The sequence below is a fragment of the Papaver somniferum genome, chromosome 8 (genome assembly GCF_003573695.1).
Source record: "Papaver somniferum cultivar HN1 chromosome 8, ASM357369v1, whole genome shotgun sequence".
Classification (NCBI taxonomy): domain Eukaryota; kingdom Viridiplantae; phylum Streptophyta; class Magnoliopsida; order Ranunculales; family Papaveraceae; genus Papaver; species Papaver somniferum.
This window is the reverse complement of record NC_039365.1, coordinates 46,310,164-46,329,922: the sequence shown is the minus strand read 5'-3', so window position 1 is coordinate 46,329,922 and position 19,759 is coordinate 46,310,164. Positions and strand designations below refer to the sequence as shown.

At 37.3% G+C, this 19,759-nt stretch overlaps 1 protein-coding gene across 2 annotated transcripts; it reads right to left on the bottom strand.

Annotated features, from left to right (window-relative positions):
- Positions 1 to 445: 445 nt before the first annotated feature.
- LOC113301850 (anaphase-promoting complex subunit 5-like) lies at positions 446 to 12,170 on the bottom strand. 2 transcript variants are annotated; one of them, XM_026550691.1, is made up of 19 exons: positions 11,580 to 12,170; positions 11,366 to 11,487; positions 10,343 to 10,583; positions 9,701 to 9,872; positions 9,537 to 9,615; positions 9,295 to 9,380; positions 8,235 to 8,361; positions 8,031 to 8,063; positions 7,634 to 7,882; positions 6,730 to 6,807; positions 6,363 to 6,625; positions 5,333 to 5,392; positions 5,134 to 5,201; positions 4,748 to 4,853; positions 4,508 to 4,649; positions 3,702 to 3,800; positions 2,784 to 3,048; positions 1,429 to 1,496; positions 446 to 927 (listed from the first exon to the last, which is right to left on the bottom strand). In XM_026550691.1, the coding sequence occupies exons 1-19, from the start codon at positions 11,920 to 11,922 to the stop codon at positions 775 to 777; spliced, it is 2,754 nt and encodes a 917-aa protein (XP_026406476.1). In that variant the 5' UTR covers positions 11,923 to 12,170; the 3' UTR covers positions 446 to 774. The 2 variants fall into 2 exon arrangements, with proteins under 2 accessions (XP_026406476.1, XP_026406477.1); XM_026550692.1 differs by having other exon boundaries at positions 11,416 to 11,487; positions 11,580 to 11,728.
- Positions 12,171 to 19,759: the final 7,589 nt, after the last annotated feature.

Sequence of the window (19,759 nt, the reverse complement as noted above, 5' to 3'; positions counted from 1 at the left end):
AACAATCTTCTTCTCCATGTAGCTAACTTCAGAAACTTCTCAATGATCACATGATTCACACCACATGTGCTAGTTCATTTGAATGTGTCTCCTGCTGGCATGCCAAAATACTTGATTTAAGTTCAACACCATAATTTAGGATCTCTGCTAGAACCTTTATTTTCCTGTCAATGCTCACCACTGAGCTTTTGTTAAGATTCACTCTGAGTCGAGTAATAGATATACTTGGACAGTTTTCAAGTTCTCTGGCATCCAAGAATACAAAGTGCATTAATTCTGAAACCTGTAAACATGTTGATTTCCACAGCTGTTTTCATCGGCTTAGAGAAGATTTCTGCCACTAGTATAAACAAAAACGGGGACAATGGGGTCCCCTTGCCTCAACCCTTTGAGGTCTAAATCTAGGAGACGAAGCACCATTGATTAGTATGGAAATAGTTCGCTGCATTCCTCATCTTGTATGGCACTAATTACATTGTACATCAATAATAATACATACTCCCCACATCCCCATATACACCATTTGTCGATGGTGAAAAGCCTTTTCTACACCTCTGGAAAAAAAAAACAACTAGCCCTATCCCCCCACCCCAAAATAAAAAATCAATTAATCTGATAAAATGTTGTCAACACTGTACATAAAAACTAACAAAAGTCGATGAGATCTCAGCCTGTCCTCTTATAACACCATTTAAAACAGCGGATTGTTGTCATCCTGCGGATTTTCAAAAGCACTCACGTGTTTCTTGAATTGTCCTTCTCTTATAATGCAATTTAAAACAGCGGATTGTTGTCATCATGCGGATTTTCAAAAGCAATTACGTGTTTCTTGAAAGAAGATGCAGCTTCTTCTCGTTCTTCCAGTTGACCAAGCTTGTCGTAGACCATGGCCATCAAATAGAACGCTTCGGCTGCCATTTCATTATACTGCAAGGACCAAGACAATTTAATTTCATTCTGTTATCTTTCGCTTATTTAATTTCATTATGTTATCTTTCGCTTAAAGAAGAAAATATAAGAAGAAAAGACTAGGAAGAAACAGCAAAACATTCTACGAGTAGCAGCACATCTGGGGTATGTAATATTGATTTACTATTTACATCTAGTATTTGATTTCACTCGCCTAGTCTGACATAGGTTTAACAAAATTCTACACCTTTGGTTGGCATTTAAAGTAAAATCAAAAGTCATATATGGAATACATCCAGAAGGAAGACTAAGCAGAATAAAGAAAAGATATTCCTTCCAGTGATTGTTGTATGGAGATATAACACATTGCAACATTGAGCACATAAACACGAAGAGCATTTGAGCACTCGTACAGAGGAACTGACAAAATATAGGAGTTTCAGGCTATATAACCTCTGATATGCTATGGATGTAGACTTTAAGTAGAAAGCAAAGTAAAAGCTTAAAAGATAGATTCACCTCTAAAATTTGGAGCTCCTCAGCAGCTTGCTTTAAAGAATCCAACACCATTTCAGAATCTTCAGAAACTGGATTAAGCATTAAAAACGGGAAAGAAAACCTTAGGAGACCAGCAAAATGTGAAAAATTGATAAATATAAATACTGAACAAGATTATCAGTTAATTAATATCCAACAGTTTCAGGAATAACCATGCATTTGTATAAGATCAAACTAGCTCAGCTAAAGGATCCCTATTTGAATAACAACCATGGCAGGGACCGCATTAGACCTACTGACCTTAACCAAGAATAATGTTTCTGGTAGGAATAGGAACGAACTTTAACAGCAAAATTTGAACATCCTCATGAAGCATATTGGATTAGGACTTACATCTCCAGATTCTGACAAGATTACTTGGAGTAAGCACGGTATAATGATTCACTGGTTTAAAGGAGTTTCCAAGACCATATTACATTTATGTCCTATTCCGAGTCTCTGGCTAACCCCTTGAACTCACTCTTATTCTGATTCCTTGTGAAATGGGCAGCACACTTTCATGATGTTTGTGTATGTAAATGAACGGACAATAATACCTAATGCCAGGGTAAATTCTACGAATTCTGAGTATTAGTAGACCTCGATCTCTGGGCCCTATCAGTAAAGCAACACTATCTATAACCTAACCCAGACCTCGGAAGGAAAATTATTCCATATTCGTGGTCAAGTTATTGACACCCAACTTGCCTGAGTTCTCACTGAGACACCCACGCTTCTCTCCCCAACATCTGGTAACACTGCACCACTGCTCTCTCCATATTCTTTCCAGAAGTACCTTTAAACTTCCTGAAAGTTGAAAGCTAATAGAAGTAGTCCCAATATGTCAAGAATATGTATTGTAGAAAGATGTACTTTTTCACAGGCTGCTGGGGTGTCAGAAGAGAAGAACTGGAGCTCCCCGTTACATGTATGCTTAACGTGATTTTGTTGGTTGTGTATACATGAAATTACCAGCAAGTGTCCTTGTATTCATATGATTCTTCATTACATCTACTTTCTTCTCTTTGTTTACCTCTTGTACAGTATTTATAAAAGATGTATTGCAGAAAGATATTCTTTTTCACAGGCTGCTGGGGTCCCAGAAGAGAAGAACAGGAGTTCCCCGGTGCATGTATGCTTAACTTGATTTCGTTGGTTGTATATACATGAAATTACCAGATGGTGTCCTTCAATCATACGATTCTTCATTTACATCTATTTTCTTCTCTTTGTTTGCCTCTTGTAACATATTGGCCTTCAGGCACCATTTCGCGATAAATTTCACAACAGAATATGAATGTCCAAGGACATAAAAGTGAGTAAGAATTTTATAGTACCTGAAAAACTTGGATCTGATAAATAGCATTTCACAACTGCAATATTGGCTCGGGCACGCAGCTCCAACCCTCCGTTACCAAGAATCATTGGGAGAGCTCGATGTATAAGGGTCAGTGCTCGTTTAGCATGGTTTGATCCAAGGGACAACCATAAGTCTGCAAGTGTCAGAGTGGCTGATGCTTCAAGAAGATCCAAGTTGAACGATTGGCAAAATGAAAGGCTTGCTAATGCGTAAGGTAGGCCTAAGACGGCATTTCCTGATTTCTGGGGAAAAAAAGATGTTTAGCATTCTAATAATTATAATCTGCATACACTTAAGTAGGATGTCTAAATGTAATACAGAAAACTGCAAATGGATCATAATTCAAACTACACGTGTTTTACGGGAACCCATTGTGCACTTTTTTAATGTACTCTTGTAATATGGAGAAGGAAAACAATTGGTTTCTTAAATTAAGTTATCTTGCTAAATACAAAGTCTATGGCACATATTTAGCTGCTATGGAGTGCTATTGAAAGTTTGGATGCTCCTCAATTTATACGCTTGGAAGAACAAGAGGAAAAGATTTCCCAGGGACTTCGGAAGTGGAGAGTTTGAATTATTATGATTGGTGATTGTCTAATTCTCCATATACTACGTAACATGAATAAAGGTAACTGGAGTTAAATACACAGCAAATTTCACTCTACTATATTCTCATCTCCAAGGTTAAGTAATGTTACTACACTTTTTTTTGTTTTTAAATATAGAGATAATGTATGCTTGAATCATCCAGATTTGAGATTCGAGCCTTTGATTGAGATGCACAACTTTTATTGCAAGCCTTCTTCCAGTAGTATGGTTCTATAGTCCTCTACTTAGTTTCCATCATATAGCCAACCAGCTACATGAGTAAAGAAAAACAAACATTGTTTACCTTGTGAATATCGGCGAGCATGAGAAGACATGTGGCATTCTCAACCTGTAAATTGAACTTATAGCACGTGCAGAATAGTGAGTGTGCTATAGCTGCAGCCTACAAAAAGCAACACAAAAAGTTCCACCTGATTAAATAACTAAAACTACATTAACATTAATATCTTTTTTAGTACCACTTAGAATTATTATGTAGCCCGACAACAGTATCTAACCAGAGAAATTATTTGTTGGTAAAATATAATATCTTCAGCTAGCATTTCTACAGATTGCTAATAAACATCAAGTACCCACAACATTAATACAAAAAGTATCACACTGTTTACATACTTAGGATTAAAGATTTTGGAACTGGAAGTGGTCTGACACATGGATAAACAGTACAAAGATATCACCTTTGCAAGCTGTTGCAGCTATCTTTGTTTAATTTCTGAGTTATTCTTACGGGACTCTTTACCTTTCTCAAACTATGTCCATTGAACATGCATTGACTGCTAGATCAGTGAAATTGGTTAACTTATGAAGTTCCATAACTGGAAAAGACAGGATTAAGAGTTAAGGTTGGACTGCTTTAAGTACAGCCCATTTTATTATGCAATATGGTGATAACAAATACAAAGCTCTTAGGTTATTCACAGAGGTAAGAACTCCGGTTAAGCACATATTCAGGGGAGTTTATCAACATTTGGTCCTCCATAATTAAAGCAGCATCGTCTTCTATCTTTGTAACAAAAAGAATATTAGTTTTTAACATCAAATGGTCAAACATTAAGTGTACACTAAGATTTCTGGTGAGGAGCAAAAAACCTGGCTAAACTGGTTGGCTGCTAGCAGCGTACGTGCATGGCGAAGGCTTGCTTCCGTTTTCAGCTCCATGTCTACACCCGTAACAGATGAAGCCAACGATCCAAATTCATCACATACTCGTTGTGCTACCTTCAGATTTCCTCTGTTAATCACCCCACATTAAAGGGTGTAATATATACTTGTTCTTTTGCACGTAATGCAGATTTCAAAATAAAATGATAAAGAACCCAAAAAACGAACCGATGTAAAGCGCGCTCATGAAGCAGTTGAAGCTTAAGCAGCTGGATACGTGATTTGGCCACCGAAAACAATTTCCCTTCAGCCATTTCCAGAGCAGAAAATGCTTCTGCAGAAATAACAATATGAGATTTAATAAGCTTAGGAGTTGGGAAAGAACAAAGTGCAATTTCTGATCAGAAAACATATCCAGATTCTAAACTTGTTCTGTCAGCTATAAATGCACAATAAAATATTCAGAAGCTGCTTGCTGTAGGTAGGAAGCAAGGAAGTAATAGAACAACTAGGGCATGATACAGACCCGTAGTTGCGAATTATAAAAGGCTGTTATGAAAGCAAGAAAATTGGTGATACGAATATTAACTCGTGATTAAAGCCTTTAAACTGACCTTTATATCCTTTAAATACTGCTTGATGTTGGATAAGTTTGACATGTGCTAGAGCTACATCAGAGGAACTGCATCCCAAACAAGTCAAATAGTTGTCAGAAAAAATCCTCGTTAATTAAGTGATTAATTGGTAACACAAAATGAAAAATATAGCTGTATGCAGTAGCTTTATTTTCGATGGCTTGAGCATGTGAATCACCTGGAAGCATCAGCAAAACAAGTAGCATGAACCAGTGCATTCAGTCTGGCGAGGGGAGCACTGAAATGTAATTAAGAAAAATGATACATCAACTGACATTCAGATCCAACTTTATTTGGCATATATAATCTAGGCATACGGAAGCCCAAACCCTGTAATGGCTTCAGAAAGACTATACAGGACCCCTAAGGCTGCTCCATATATATATATATAATGCAGCTAGTGGTTTCCTCTCCCTCATAGAGATACCACCAACTAATACTAAACTGAAACTTCGCGCAAGCAAACACCAACTAAGAGCAAATTGAAGAACTCGAGGTTGAGTTCGGAGAGGGATAGGGTGGAGTATTTACGCGACCCAACAGACAATTGTAGTGTGCATTCTAACCCATTAATATACATTTACATATATATACCATTGCAGAAACTGAACGTAGTAGCTAGTAAATGAATAACACAAAGACTAGAAGCCAACAGTAATTGCCCATTAATTTTACTGCTAACTGCAATCAACGATTACAGAGTTACAATGCTGTTTTTGAATGTAGGTCTCAGATGATTGACACGTGGGCCTCGCAAGCCATTGTAGACTCATGAACAGGCGTCATAAAAGTATGCCACAGGCCAAATAAACTAACATTGGTGCAGAAAGCCATAAAAAATTATAGTTACTAGCTAAAGTAAACATGGGTTACAATCAACCAATGAACTAACTTGGTAACATAATTTGTATAACTGATGAAATTGGAAATATATCAAATTTGGGCATTTGGTTTGGGCTTGGGCTTGAAGACAAATCCGGAGTCTGACATCCAGTTAATCGGTGAACATTCATTCATTTATAACTAATGAAAAATCCTTAAAGAATAACTAATTCATGAAATCATCTCTAGCAGAATAAATCCCACACTACAGCACCTTAATATTATTCTAGAATCCAAACGCCCTGAGGGCGAGATGTGACCATATAGATAAACAAAGTCATCAAACGAATTACCAGACTCAAGAATAATAAACGTCCAACACTCACCTGCCATAGAGCTCCCACGCAGTAGCTCTCAAAAGGTATGAAGAACCAGCTAATTGCAATACAGACCCTGGAATGGAGCTTGGTTGTGTACCAAATCGGAAGGCATCATAACCGCTCTCAGGTTCATTTTCTTCCAACAGAACTGACGAGGCCATTGGTCTATGCAGATTCTTAAGCCATGCAGTACTAAAAACACCATCAATTTCAAGCGACGAGCCATCTGATCCAAACTCACCAAGCAAATAAGAGCTTAGCCTGAGTTCCTGCATTAATCCATTAAGCAGAAAAAAATAAGCAAATAAAAGAGTTAGCTTGCGATTAATCATAAGTTTAACATGACTTAAGTCGCACGACATTTTCTTAGTACCTTCAGAACACTAGCAGGACAAGTTTTGAGCTTTGTAGAGGATTTGGGACCAAATGACAATAATGGCCTTTGAATATGCTGCCAAGTACAGAAGCTTTCCAGTGAGAAACCAAGAAATGGCACAGTTATAAATTCAAACAAACTTTCTTGCTTTTACAATATACATAACACAGACTATAGTTTATCACATCCTCTCCCAAAATTTATAAATCACAGTTCAGACAACCTCCCATTCGCCATCAAAAACAAGAAATTTCTGTTGGACCTTCATTCTCAGAGACCAAGATTTATTCTTAATACTAGAAATGGTATCAAGAAGTGACTCAACCAACCAGAACACAGGTATCAACACGAAGTTGGTTCTTCACTACCAGAGGGACAATGACTAATGAGGTGGCAGCACCGTAGAAAATTGCAACACCAAAAGAATCAATAAGAAACCAGATAATTAACTGAAACAATTTGCATGCATAGATTACTGTGAGGAATCTAAACTGAAAAAAAAAAAAAAAAACTTCTCATAAACTACCGACGTTTTCAGCATCCTAGGAAATCTAAGATTAACTAGAGTCTAGACAGCTAAATGGGCACACATAAAAATAATCAGGAAGGTGAGAAGCAGATAGCGGTCTCGTTTCTGCTGAACGCCTTAAAGGAAGCTAACTAGATGCAAAGCAAATGAATCAAATCATATCCAAGGATTTGAAGAACAATGTTTTACTTGAAGAGAAAAGAATTGCTCAGAAAAGTGGCATGGGGTTATGATGAAGTGACTCAGCTGAGTCTGATGGTTTGGGTGTGTGATGACGTCTAAATTAAAGACCTCCACGTCAATAGTATCAAGTCATCAGAAATTGAAACTATTATCATGTTAAACCAATTTTGTAGAGAAAATCTACTTTACCGTGAGATCAAATTTTTCCATTGCCAGGCGGTTTGAAGCCACCAGCCGTGTTAGCTTTAAATCATCGGCTCTATTTAGTGATCTTCTCAGGAGAACTAGTAGCTGCTGCTGGATGGGCAGTGAAGTACCAAAACTGGTCAAAGGAGAATATGATGAGCCAATTATTCCTCTTGCACTTGAAATACCAATCTCTGACATTAGATTGCAGATAGCTGCTAAGGTGTATGAAAGACAAGTATCATCATTATGCTGCAAAAAAAAAATTACACGTAGTAAGGACTATGTTCTACCTTACATAATGTGTTCGCAAAATGAACTAGATTACAGAAGAGGACCTGTGCAGGGGAATATGCACTACGAAATCAAGCCACAAAACCAAGCCTAACAAGATTATTACCTGTTGAGAAACCCGAACTGCTTCAGTTAGGACCTGAACATGGGTAAAAACATGATTTAGTCTAGGAAAGCTTAGAGCAACAGAAAACTTAACTGAATAGAAGAAGAGAGAGATCTGGTAAACCTGAGAGATAAAAATCATTGAATTTATACCTATATCTATATATAGAGGGAAAGAGAAAGAGAGCAACTTCTGCAATTTTACCTCTAATGCCTGTTTAGGATGCCCAAAATGAGAATGCATCATGCCCAAGCACAACAAAGCAATTCCATACCTTCCAAAACAACCTAAAGGAGAAGATGCAGTAATATCAATCCCTTCCGCCCCTGCACTTTAATGCATATTAAAGTAAATAAATTAGAATCATTTCATTAAACAGCTTTTGAGTTAGATCCAGTTTTGATATTTACCATAAATAATAAAACAAAAATAAAATGACTACTTAGTTCCAGATCCAAACAAGCACTGTGCTCGAAGAGGTAAATGGTTATTAATGTGAAAGCACATGATAGTTGAAGTTTGCATCGATGAAAACAGACAAGTGTTACAAGGATGTGCATATTAACTGAAACAGTATATTTCTAATGAAACAGAAGTCATTTTGCATTCATAGATCATAACGGTACAAAGGGAATATAACAAAGAGCTTAATCTTTTCAAGTGGGACAACCCAAACTCAAGCATGACAACCACGAACCAAAATGTCAAAGAGACAACTAAGAGTATGTCCTTTCTTCGCATACAAGTTATAGTAAATATAAAAACATTCAGGAAATACTCTTGCATCATTATCGTATAATCTCCTTAAAAGAGACAATCCATCAGTAGCGGACTAGAGGCGATTTGTTTCCATTTGTGTAAGCCCCTTCCACCCACATTGCAATCTATCACATACTGGCAACACATTGCTCATAATTTGAAAGTAATATTTCCCACATTGCTCACCCACCCAATTTCAACAGATTTCACCAACTCGCCTAGAGGATTACTGTGACTTTTTGTGGGATTATATGATTGTTCAATAAAGAAACTGCATTTGACCTTTCTAAAAATCTTGATAAGGTTATTGCAGTAACAGCATGAAATTAAAGAGCATGTCTACGTCTGTGTTACTAAGATTTCATCCTGATTATGACAAAATTGCTTACAATACATCACAAGAGAGAGATAATTTTTTTGAGTTGTTTACAACCATTCTAATGAATTAGATTATATGATGTACCAAAATGGCAAACAACGATAGTTTGAAAGAACGAATATCTACCTGTAATCAAAATAGCAGTGAAGGTTCTCTAACGCAGCAGGGTAATCTTCATGATAAAGATTATTCAAGTAACGCAAGTAGTGAACCTGGAATAAAAACGAAAAGTATAACCTCTGATGAAACGAAGTTTTGAACACTCGACTACCAAGAATTAAACAGGCTTCTTAGCATGAGAGAACGATATGCACACGAAACTGAAGATGAACATAATAATGATTCTCATGTATGCGTGAACAACTTACACGGTGCAGTTCTGGAGCCAATTTTTGAACCTGCTGTAGGATAGACTCAAAAGCATTCAAGGAAAATGAACTACCATGCCTGCCACATGAGAAAAATTAACCATAAAGAACCCACAAAATCTATTTATTTAACTGGAATTGCATACCAACAGCTGATAACTTACTTCTCAATCAAATCAGCTTGCTCTCTTAAGTACCCTTGCACTTGCCAGTTCATGCGTAAGAAAAGGCCACCACTGTTATCACTGCCTCTCAGTGCATCAGTTGGCTGATGTGCAAAGTCACTAGAATGTCCACCTGCACCGGTGTGCTTAATCTTTGACTCAGAGTGTAGCTCTACATCAGCAAGCACATGAGGAATTTTAGATAAACTCAAATACATGTTGAGCTACGACAAAAAATTCCAATACCAAAAGTAAGCAGAAGGAGACAAAAAAAAACACGTGCAGCGGGAGGAAAAAATATGCAAGAAAGAAAGGAATGATCAATGATCTGATATTCGTAATTGCGCGGAAGGGGAATACAACTAATTTGCGCCAAAAAGCAAGAGAAATTAATGCATAAAGACATCAAATGTAATTGGTGGATTTGTGTTTCTTTAATAACATTCACAGTGTCACTATATATGGATCAGTAAAAGTCAAAACCAGTTCAGCAACATAATTAAATTCTTTAGCACAAACCGAGGAATCTTGACAGTGACAATCTGAGACTATAATTCTGAAGAAGTTTTATGTTCTCTTTTTCTGATAAAATATTTTATCAAGGCTATATAAAGAAGTTGAGAATGTTGTAACAGATTGTACCTTCTTCTACCAATTCAAGAAGTGATTTAGGTGCATGAATGTGGAACGGAAAAGTTTCTGCAACTCTAATTTTAGCATCAACATCTTCACCAACTTTACCAAGAAAACTCTCGAGATTAGTGTCCTCATATTCCAACATCTCTTCGAGATCATTATCTTCATCAGGCAAACCATAATTGGAGCAAGATGAGAGGGCTTCCTTAGCATATGTCTCTATGTTGGTCAACAGGTGGCAAACACCCTGCGTAATATTTCAACAACACATGTAAGTTCTTCTGTAATCAAGGTATCAAGAAACAAATTTAACTTTGTCAGTGAAAAAGAAAGAGTAAAACAGACAATCATACATGAAAGTTTCACGCAGAAATATTCGTCATGAATTGTACAATAATATACAAAGATTACAAAAGAGGGTATGTGGATGACTAGAAACATGTAAAAGTGACTGACATATTAGCTGGAGTTCAACTATAGGTATCATAGTTCATACGCAAACAAAATATAAAGTTAGTCAAATGAAAATACATATTGACCATCAGGCCTCAACTCCTTAGTCCTTATAACTTGCCCCGTATTATATTTGGCCACATACTTGATGAACAAAGACGATTATGTTCTAATATGCACCATGAAAAGGACTCTGAACCCTTCACAAAGCCAAACAGCTTGACCTATCCATATATACAAGAAAGCCAACCTTGTCAAAGGCTTCAAAGACTATGCCCAAGATCCATATGCGAAGCAAAGCTCAATTAGCATAACCCAATACCAACACATGTTTATAAGATCTAGATTTGCACATGCTACTGACACATGTTAATAATTACTCTTTCAATCAAATACAAAAACATTGGAATGACTCAAGACATAAATACCCGAAAACAAACATATGTTTCAATAACAACAAAATCCGGTAAACCTATAGCAAAATAAACTTTTTAATGCGAACAACCATTAAGATTTAAATGTGTGGCAAAGGTTCTTCTCTTCAACGTCAGCTGTTAAAAACACAGTAAGTATTACCTCAAATGACAACAGACTAAATGCAAGCAAGCAACGCCTCAGAAATATACCCAGGTGACTACTTGGATCCAAAATGATCTGATCATCAACCACACCACTTGATTCTGGGCCTCCAAGGACACCTGATTCAGTTTGTACCATTAGTAAAATGCATTAGAAGCACGAAGAAACCAAGCGCAAGAAGATTGATCAAATATGGCGAGTGAGAACTAACCTTGAAGATCACCAAACAAGTTAAACAAGTCATCAGGTGAAGATAGAGATGAAAGTTTGTGTGTTAATTTTTCATTTAACCAGTGATATAATTCTCCTCCAGTTTCCTTCAATTGATTTATTAACTCATCCAACTGTGGCTCCATAATATCATCACAAGACTTAATGAGAGCTAGCAAGAACAAACCGAGGCGATTGTGTTGAGAAACTGAGGTGAATGGAAACGGCACAGACACTTGATCTGGTGGTACATAAATCTGTAAGAGGATGCATACTGAAACTTTGTGTGGAGTAAGAACAAAATTACCACCAATTCCTGCTCCAGATTTCATTCTTACAGCCATTTGAAGCTTATTTATGCTTCACATATGTAGATTTTGGGGCTTTTTTTAGGGTTTTGTAAGAGAGATGCTCAGTCGATTTAATTGGATGCCTGATGGTGTTAAAGATTTGATGGAAACTTTCCTGTGTGCTTAAAATCCGTCTCCACTGCCACTGGTTAGGGTAGAAAGATAAACCCTAGCAGAGAAGCGAAGAAATGTGATTTTTCTCCCGCCTCATCTTAATTTGAACACGTATTTCTATGTCCTCTAGGCTATGTGAGTCAGGGTGATTGAGGTTCCACTCCGAGATTCTGACCAGGTTGGTTGTAAGTTAACTGGGCCTTGGTCTTATGTGTACTGGAGTAAGATTGGTTGAGCAGCTCTTATAAATTTGACTCGCCAAGGGGATGGAGAAACTGGAAAAAATGGAGACACGATATGATATTCCAAATTTTGAAGGCTCACTTCGCATCGGATTTTCTACCGTGAAACAGCAACACCACAAACCCAGCCAGCGAGCATGCTAGATTATGTTACAAGGTTCACAAGTGTCAGGACCCATCTTGGGATGCCAAGTTCAGTCAAGAGCTGACTATTATTATGGGGTATCTGAGTAGGCTAGTGGTAATTAGTAGTCACTGTGTGAGCCACACGTGCTGCTAGTTTAGGTTAGTCTTTATATTCCTGTAGTTCTACAGATTGTTGATCATGAAAATTAGTAATCAAAATTATCTTTTCTCTCTGAATTTTTGTTCTCCCCAATCCATCTCTATCCTTAGAGATTTTGAGTTGTTTCTGTGCTAATTTGTAAGGCAGGTCCTTACAATTGGTATCAGAGCACTCGATCCCTGTGTGACCGAGTGCAATGATGATCAACAGGGTTAAGTTTGAAGCTGAAGTGAAGAATTCAATTTCCGTATTGAAGGTTGAATTACAAGCTACAGTGAAGAATTCATTTGGTGATTTGAAGGTTGCGTTTGAAGCTCTCACTGCTAAGTGGAAGGATGTGGTTGATTGTATGAATAAGATGAAACCAGATGGAGATTCACTCAAACCGTCATCTGATTTTACACATGAAATCGACGCAGATTTGGAAGTAATTCCTATTGTGTCAAAAACAGTGAGTGATTTCACCCTTCATTCTTCAATTTCTACAGATTCAAATCTAGCAGATGAAGAAAATTATAGATCTACAAACAAAATTCAAGTCTCGCATATGGATGAAGCTGGTTTTGAAATTGAAGTCAAGAAATACAATGGTGATTCAACGTTTCTAGCCTATCAGGAAGGTAAACCTTTCATTTCTACATATGATTTTCTTAATGAATTTGGGAAATCTCAGGGTACCGGAGTTAGGGTTCAGCAGCGGAGTAATTACAACACACTGAATCTGCTTTCTAGTAATGAATTTTGGCAGTTTGATGATTGGAAGTTGATCAGTAATGATAATCTTAATCAGTTTATTTCTTACCTACTCAAAATTCTCAATGTATTTTTCATTCTAAAAACAATTCGAATTACTTCTGTGATTCTTGTTTCGTCTAATTCTGAGTATGGTCGAATGCCTTTTGATCGTGGTAAAGAGTTTGTAGTGGGTGAGATATGTTCTTTTCGTTCTACTGCTAGGAGAGGGTTCAAATTATGTCTTGAAATGCTTGCTTCTTGTTGGGTTATTCCAGTTGATAAATATGATGAGAAACTTTTGTATGAGCTTGTTCTTCAACCTGGGTACCAATTGGATTCCAGACTTATGAATTCAGTAGTGTTTATATTGGTTAGAGAAGGTGACAGCTGCTACCACAGGAATCTGTTTGCGAAAATGTCACTCAGAAACAGTATCACCTGTTATGCATGTGATTGTATTTTGTTTGTTCCAGGAATGATCGAACTGGGGTATGTTCATATATTGGAAAGTAGTACAGACTGTTTTTGTAGTAGCATGGATTTTTCTCAAAGGGTATTTGATCCCGGAAAAGAAATTGATGTACTAAGAAGTGGAAATTGTGTATATGAGCTAATTCTGGGAGTCGGGTACTGTTTTGAAGTGCTATTTGAGTATTTGTATGTGTTTTTGTTTGGTATAAATGGTGATAGTGGAAACGCTAGTATGTTGGTTGGTAAAATAACGCAGCTAGAGTGTGCTCCTAGGGATAAATTGATACTCCAGTCGACAAGGAACAGCAAGTCTGGTAATGAATGGAGTTTACATGGCCAGGAATCCCTTGAAAGGGTAGTGGGAATCAAAAAGATGCTTGTAAAAACAAATGGTAGTAGTTTAAAATGGTTTTTCATGCTAATAATTGGATCATCAAGCCTTATCACTTGTGGCAGTAGTGCTAGGAGTTCCAACAAAGTGGAATCAGTGCTTCAAATGTCAAGGGAAACTGAGAATAGGCTTTCACAGGAATTCTTTGACCAAATTTTGGTTAGAAAGGTCAGTTTTCCAACTCATATGGAAGAGATTCAAAAAGGTTTGTTTTCAGCAATTTCAAACTCAATTCAACATTTACTAAACTGCACAAGTATGATTGTTGGTGGGCTATTTCTTATATGTGCAAGAAGTGGTAAATGTCCCTGCAATAGCCTGTTTCTTGCTAGAACTCTAATTGATAGAGGGAAATTATTTGAAGCCATCAGTAGGGATTGTGTTGGAAGGGTGTTATATCGAGGAAGGTGGTTAGGAACTGATTATAGGTTGATCCAAATGGTTCCAGGTGGTGGTGTAGCGGATACAGCTACAGCTTTTGTGAAGACTCCTCGAAGCTGTCGTGGATTTTATAACCCATTCCTTGTTGTGCTAGCAAAGTTGTTGGTGATTGCAAAACTGAGATGTGGTGTATTCAAAATGCCTGAGAGTGTAATGGTGAACATGAGCAGTAGAGAAGATGTTATCCTCTTGCAACACAAACACAGATTATTTGATACTGCAGAAGACATATACGCTGAGTTGCTGAGGAGTCATGTGAATAAGCAATAACATAAAGAGGTACTGCACATTCTGGTGTTAGATCCTAAATATTTGACCATGCTTCATTGGGTGATTCTCACAACGACGAAATTATATGTTTATCTCTTGTGGTCAGAATATAAAGTATTTTGTTTTTGTTTATGGAGAATGGGAAATGACAAGGGATGTGTATTGATTGTCAGTGAGTTACATAATGGCAGTGGTTATGACTTGATCATCATGGAGATGCTTGTAGTGTTTAAAGATGGTGAGAGCATAACACAAGAGTTGTTGGAATAAATGTTTAAAGTATTGTGTTCTCTTACTCAGCTAGAAGTTGCAGTTTTGAAGTTAACTCGGATACGCAGTCTTATTACAGCCTTGGGAGCTATCTATGAAGAAGATGATGTGGTGAGTTTGCAGCTCAAGGATGTTGTACTTCTGGATAAAGAAGTTATATGTAGGGGTTCAGGGAAATGGGATGCCAATGATGATGTGAATGAGCCTGGCCATATATTAATGATTCAGTTAGAGGTAATCGCGTTATCTTTATACTCAGGATTGTTAGTCAATTGTGGCAGGTGGTGTTCTCTACCATGACCAGTATGCTCAAATTTGAAGAGTTATTCTCAATCGTCAGAAGAAAGAGTCTAGTCAAGTACATTGTGCGGGCAGCTGAATACCTTCTTGAAAAATGCCAACTTCTGAAGCAACTGAAGCTCTCCACATCCTATGCCACAGTACCACAAGGAAAAGAAGAGTCTTTCAACTCCATGCTAACAAATGAACTTCAAAAATGCTCATTTCGTACTACAACCACAACTCCTAATTCAGGCTTGGACATGGGAATCTTACAAATGGGTCTAGCCGGATATGACATTGTTTTAGCCATTGAAGTTTGTGAAGTTCACGCTTATTCGAGATAGAGCTACGAGTCTCCAGCAGATGTACTCTTTATGGGTTGAGCTCAGATCTTATCCTTGAGGACAAGGATAATTTGAAGGAGTGGGATTTGTCAGGACCCATCTTGGGATGCCAAGTTCAGTTAAGAGCTGACATATTACTATGGGGTATCTGAGTAGGCTAGTGGTAATTAGTAGTCACTGTGTGAGCCACACATGCTGCTAGTTTGGATTAGTCTTTATATTCATGTAGTTCTACAGATTGTTGATCATGAAAATTAGTAATCAAAATTATCTTTTCTCTCTGAATTTCTGTTCTCCCCAATCCATCTCTATCCTCAGAGATTTTGAGTTGTTTTTGTGCTAATTTGTAAGGCATGTCCTTACAACAAGCTACCGCCGATGAATCTTCTGATGTGACACGAAGAAATGCATTTTATGAAGAATAATATGAGAGGGGTCTAGGGAGAGAGCTAGCCAAACGAAACAGACGTGAGGCCAGAGCGAGAAATAAAGGACGGGAGGAGGTGTTAGATTTTCTTAAAGAAGAAAGTCAACGGAGGTTCCAATGACAAAGAGAAGAAACTCAACAAAGGATGGTTTATCAAAACGATGATGATGGGCATCTTAGAACTTTACCAATCAGCAAGGACATGTTAGCAAGACACAGACAGCAAGAAAAATACTTGAAGATATTAGCCACTAATATGGATACATTGCCCGAGAATGACAAAGTGGCCAATTATGATTCGTCTTGGCCATAGCTAGTGCTATTGAACTGATTAACAATTATTTGCATTAATTTGTAGTTATAAGTTTAAGTATTTGATTTCTAGTGTTGCATTAAGTTATTTGCATTGTACCTCTTATCTACTTTAAATTATCAATGAATGAACTTGTTTTCAACCTAATAGCATCAAAAATGGCACGATATTTTTATTAAGAGTCGATGACATTCATGTAGTCATACTACATTGTAGCCCGGAACTATGTCCTTTAAGAACTTGTACAATTCATCATAATTAAATAGTTTCTTTTCGTCTTCACGAAACTTGATCCAAGCTCTAGTTTTATGTATATCAAAAAATAAAAGGGTTAAATAAGTTGGGATAAGTATTAATAGTTGTGGTGGTTAGATATGCTATTTACTAAGGAGCTATGTTTACTTCAACTAAAATTGTAACAAAAGTATCGCTATTTCGGCGGTAATTAAATTGAATCTTTTTTTAGTTGAGATCTTCGTTCTACCGTTTTTCACTCCCTACAAGTTCTTCGAAGGATTGAAAAAAACAATTCCAAAAAATGTTTAGTTGATTATCACCTACTCCAAGGGGACGTTGATTTGTAACTGAAATACGGGCTTCCACAACACCAACATCTTCTCTGGTACTAGAACGCATGAATAATTTGATGTAAAATTACAAGGTCTTTATTGTACCATTTATTGAATGACACTATGCTCACTGGATGAGATTAAATAAAAAACCAGAAGATGCAATAAATATCACTATGATAAAGTATCAGGTCAGACATATCATGAAGGAGTGATAGTCTGCTAGTGTCGATGAATGGCAGTGACATTAATGAATAGTAGTGATAAGTCCAATCATTTCGAGTTTACAACCTATTGATGGTGGATTTTCGACAAGGTCTAAAATCATAAAATCATGATACTGTATTTTTCTGACCCGGCTTTAGGAATGTATGTGACGATTCATATTTTATGATCTGTGAACCGTTTCACGATCTCTGACTGAGGGAACATTCCTCTCAGAGCTATGATGAATATGTTTCTCGAAAGCCCTCCCAGCTGAGCGTTCGATGCTTCACACATTTCATCATCACCTCTACATAGAATCAAAATGAATGGGCGGCTCCTAGACATAATGTTTGTTAGAGAGCTTAACGCCTTCAGGACGTCACGCTGCTCGTTGTTCCCTGACTACGTAGAGAGACCGTGTATAGAATCTCTTAATGATTGGGCGGTTCCAAGAAATAATGTTTGTTAGAGAGATTAACGCCTTTAGGACGTCACGTCGCTCGTTGTTCCCTGACTACGCACCCCCTCAGAACGAGTATGATGCTTCAATTATCCCATATCTCGATTCTGCAAATAGATTAATTCTAACGTGTCATTCATCAACTGAATTCCTAGAAAATAATCTTTTCTATCTCATTACTCCGTTCCATGGCTGATCCTCAGCTGGATTCCATGGATTAGTAATAGATAACCACTTTATCTCATTACTCTGTTCCCTGAATCCCCAGCTGGATTCCATGGATTAGTAATAGATACTCAACTCATTTTATTACTCCGTTTAATGAATCATTATCAACTGAATTTCATGAATTAGTAATAAATATTCAACAATCGGGTGTCTGGACATCACCGAGTAAGCCCCGAGAAAATGGTGCAAGTGTACTTGACAATAATGCACGAATGAGCATTCAAAAATATGGACGAACGAGGAACTTACGAAGGAAAATAATATTAAATAAAATAAACAAGAGGCGTGGGATCGGGCCCACTGGATGGCCGGTCCCCCTTTTTTGTTATTTTATTTTAATTTATTATTTCCCTCATCTCATGAAGACTCCCTCATTTGAGCAAACTCTCTCGTTTGAGAGAAACCCTTAGTTTCTCCATACTTTCATCAAACAAAAATAAGGAAAGGTGTCACGGGACCGGGAAACCTAGCCGGCCGGCCATGCCCTAGCCATGGCCGGTCCCACACCTCACAATCCCTTATTTTCTCATATTATTGTTTTCTTCATCTCATGGAACTCCATCGTTTGAGCGAAAACCCAAGTTTTTCAATATTTTTTCAAATATTGCTCAAACCATGAAAAAGCCAAAATGTCAAACGGTCACATCACCGACTAGGCTTCTCACGTCAAAAATTAAAATATTGTTATTTTAATATTCTTAAAATATTGGTCGCATGAGCAAAGTTCTACTTGCTCATTAGAGAAAAATTGAGAGTTTCAGTCAAGATCAAACTCTTCTGAAAATCCAAAATATTACTCAAACGTGTACCAGAAAATACCAAAACTCTCAGGACTGAGACATGGGCATGCCACCTTGACCGACCAAGGTCGGCCCTTAGGCCCACAAGAAGCCGGTCCCACATTCTTTCATAATTTTGACCTAATTATGTCTCAACTGTTCATATTGGGTCCAAACTCTCTCTAAACAACTTGGGACTCGTTCAATCGACCATCAGCTGGTCTCAAGACCACCAAAGGCCGGTCCCATGACCCCTTGGTCGGTCCCTCATCTCTCCATAACTAGGTTTTACTACCTAACGCTCACACGAGCACTATTTTAATAAATGATTAAACCAGCATTTGATCATTCTTTCACCAACTGGTCAACAAAGGACTTTGGTGCATGCTCACTCAAGAACTTGGGAGCTACATGGTCGTCCATCATCCCATGTAGTCGGTCCCTCCTTCACTCAGTCACTTACTTTCAGTAAATCATCAATTGATCAGCAATTGATCAAAATTAGGGTTTCGAACAAATGCTCTGCAAATCATAATTCTGAGCAAGTTCAAACACTAATAATTTTATGTTGATCTAGAAATCAACATCCGGATTAATTATACTATATTCGATCCAGCTGCCAACATTTTAATTAATATTTTATTTGGTCATGCTACCAATAGTTCACCGAATGAGCAATACTTGCTCAGATGCTCGAATATTGATCCAACTATCAATATTCAGTAATTTATCGAATGACCAATACTTGCTCAGAAGCTCGAATATTGATGCAACTATCAATATTCAGTAATTTATTGAACGAGCAATACTTGCTCAGATGCTCGAATATTGATCCAACGATCAATATTCAGTAATTTATCGAATGATCAATACTTGAACAGATGCTCGAATATTGATTCAACTATCAATATTCAATAATTTATAATACGATCAATATTTTCTCAGACTATAAACATCATTCATTCGAGAACTACACGTCCATCAGACATGTTCAATTCATGA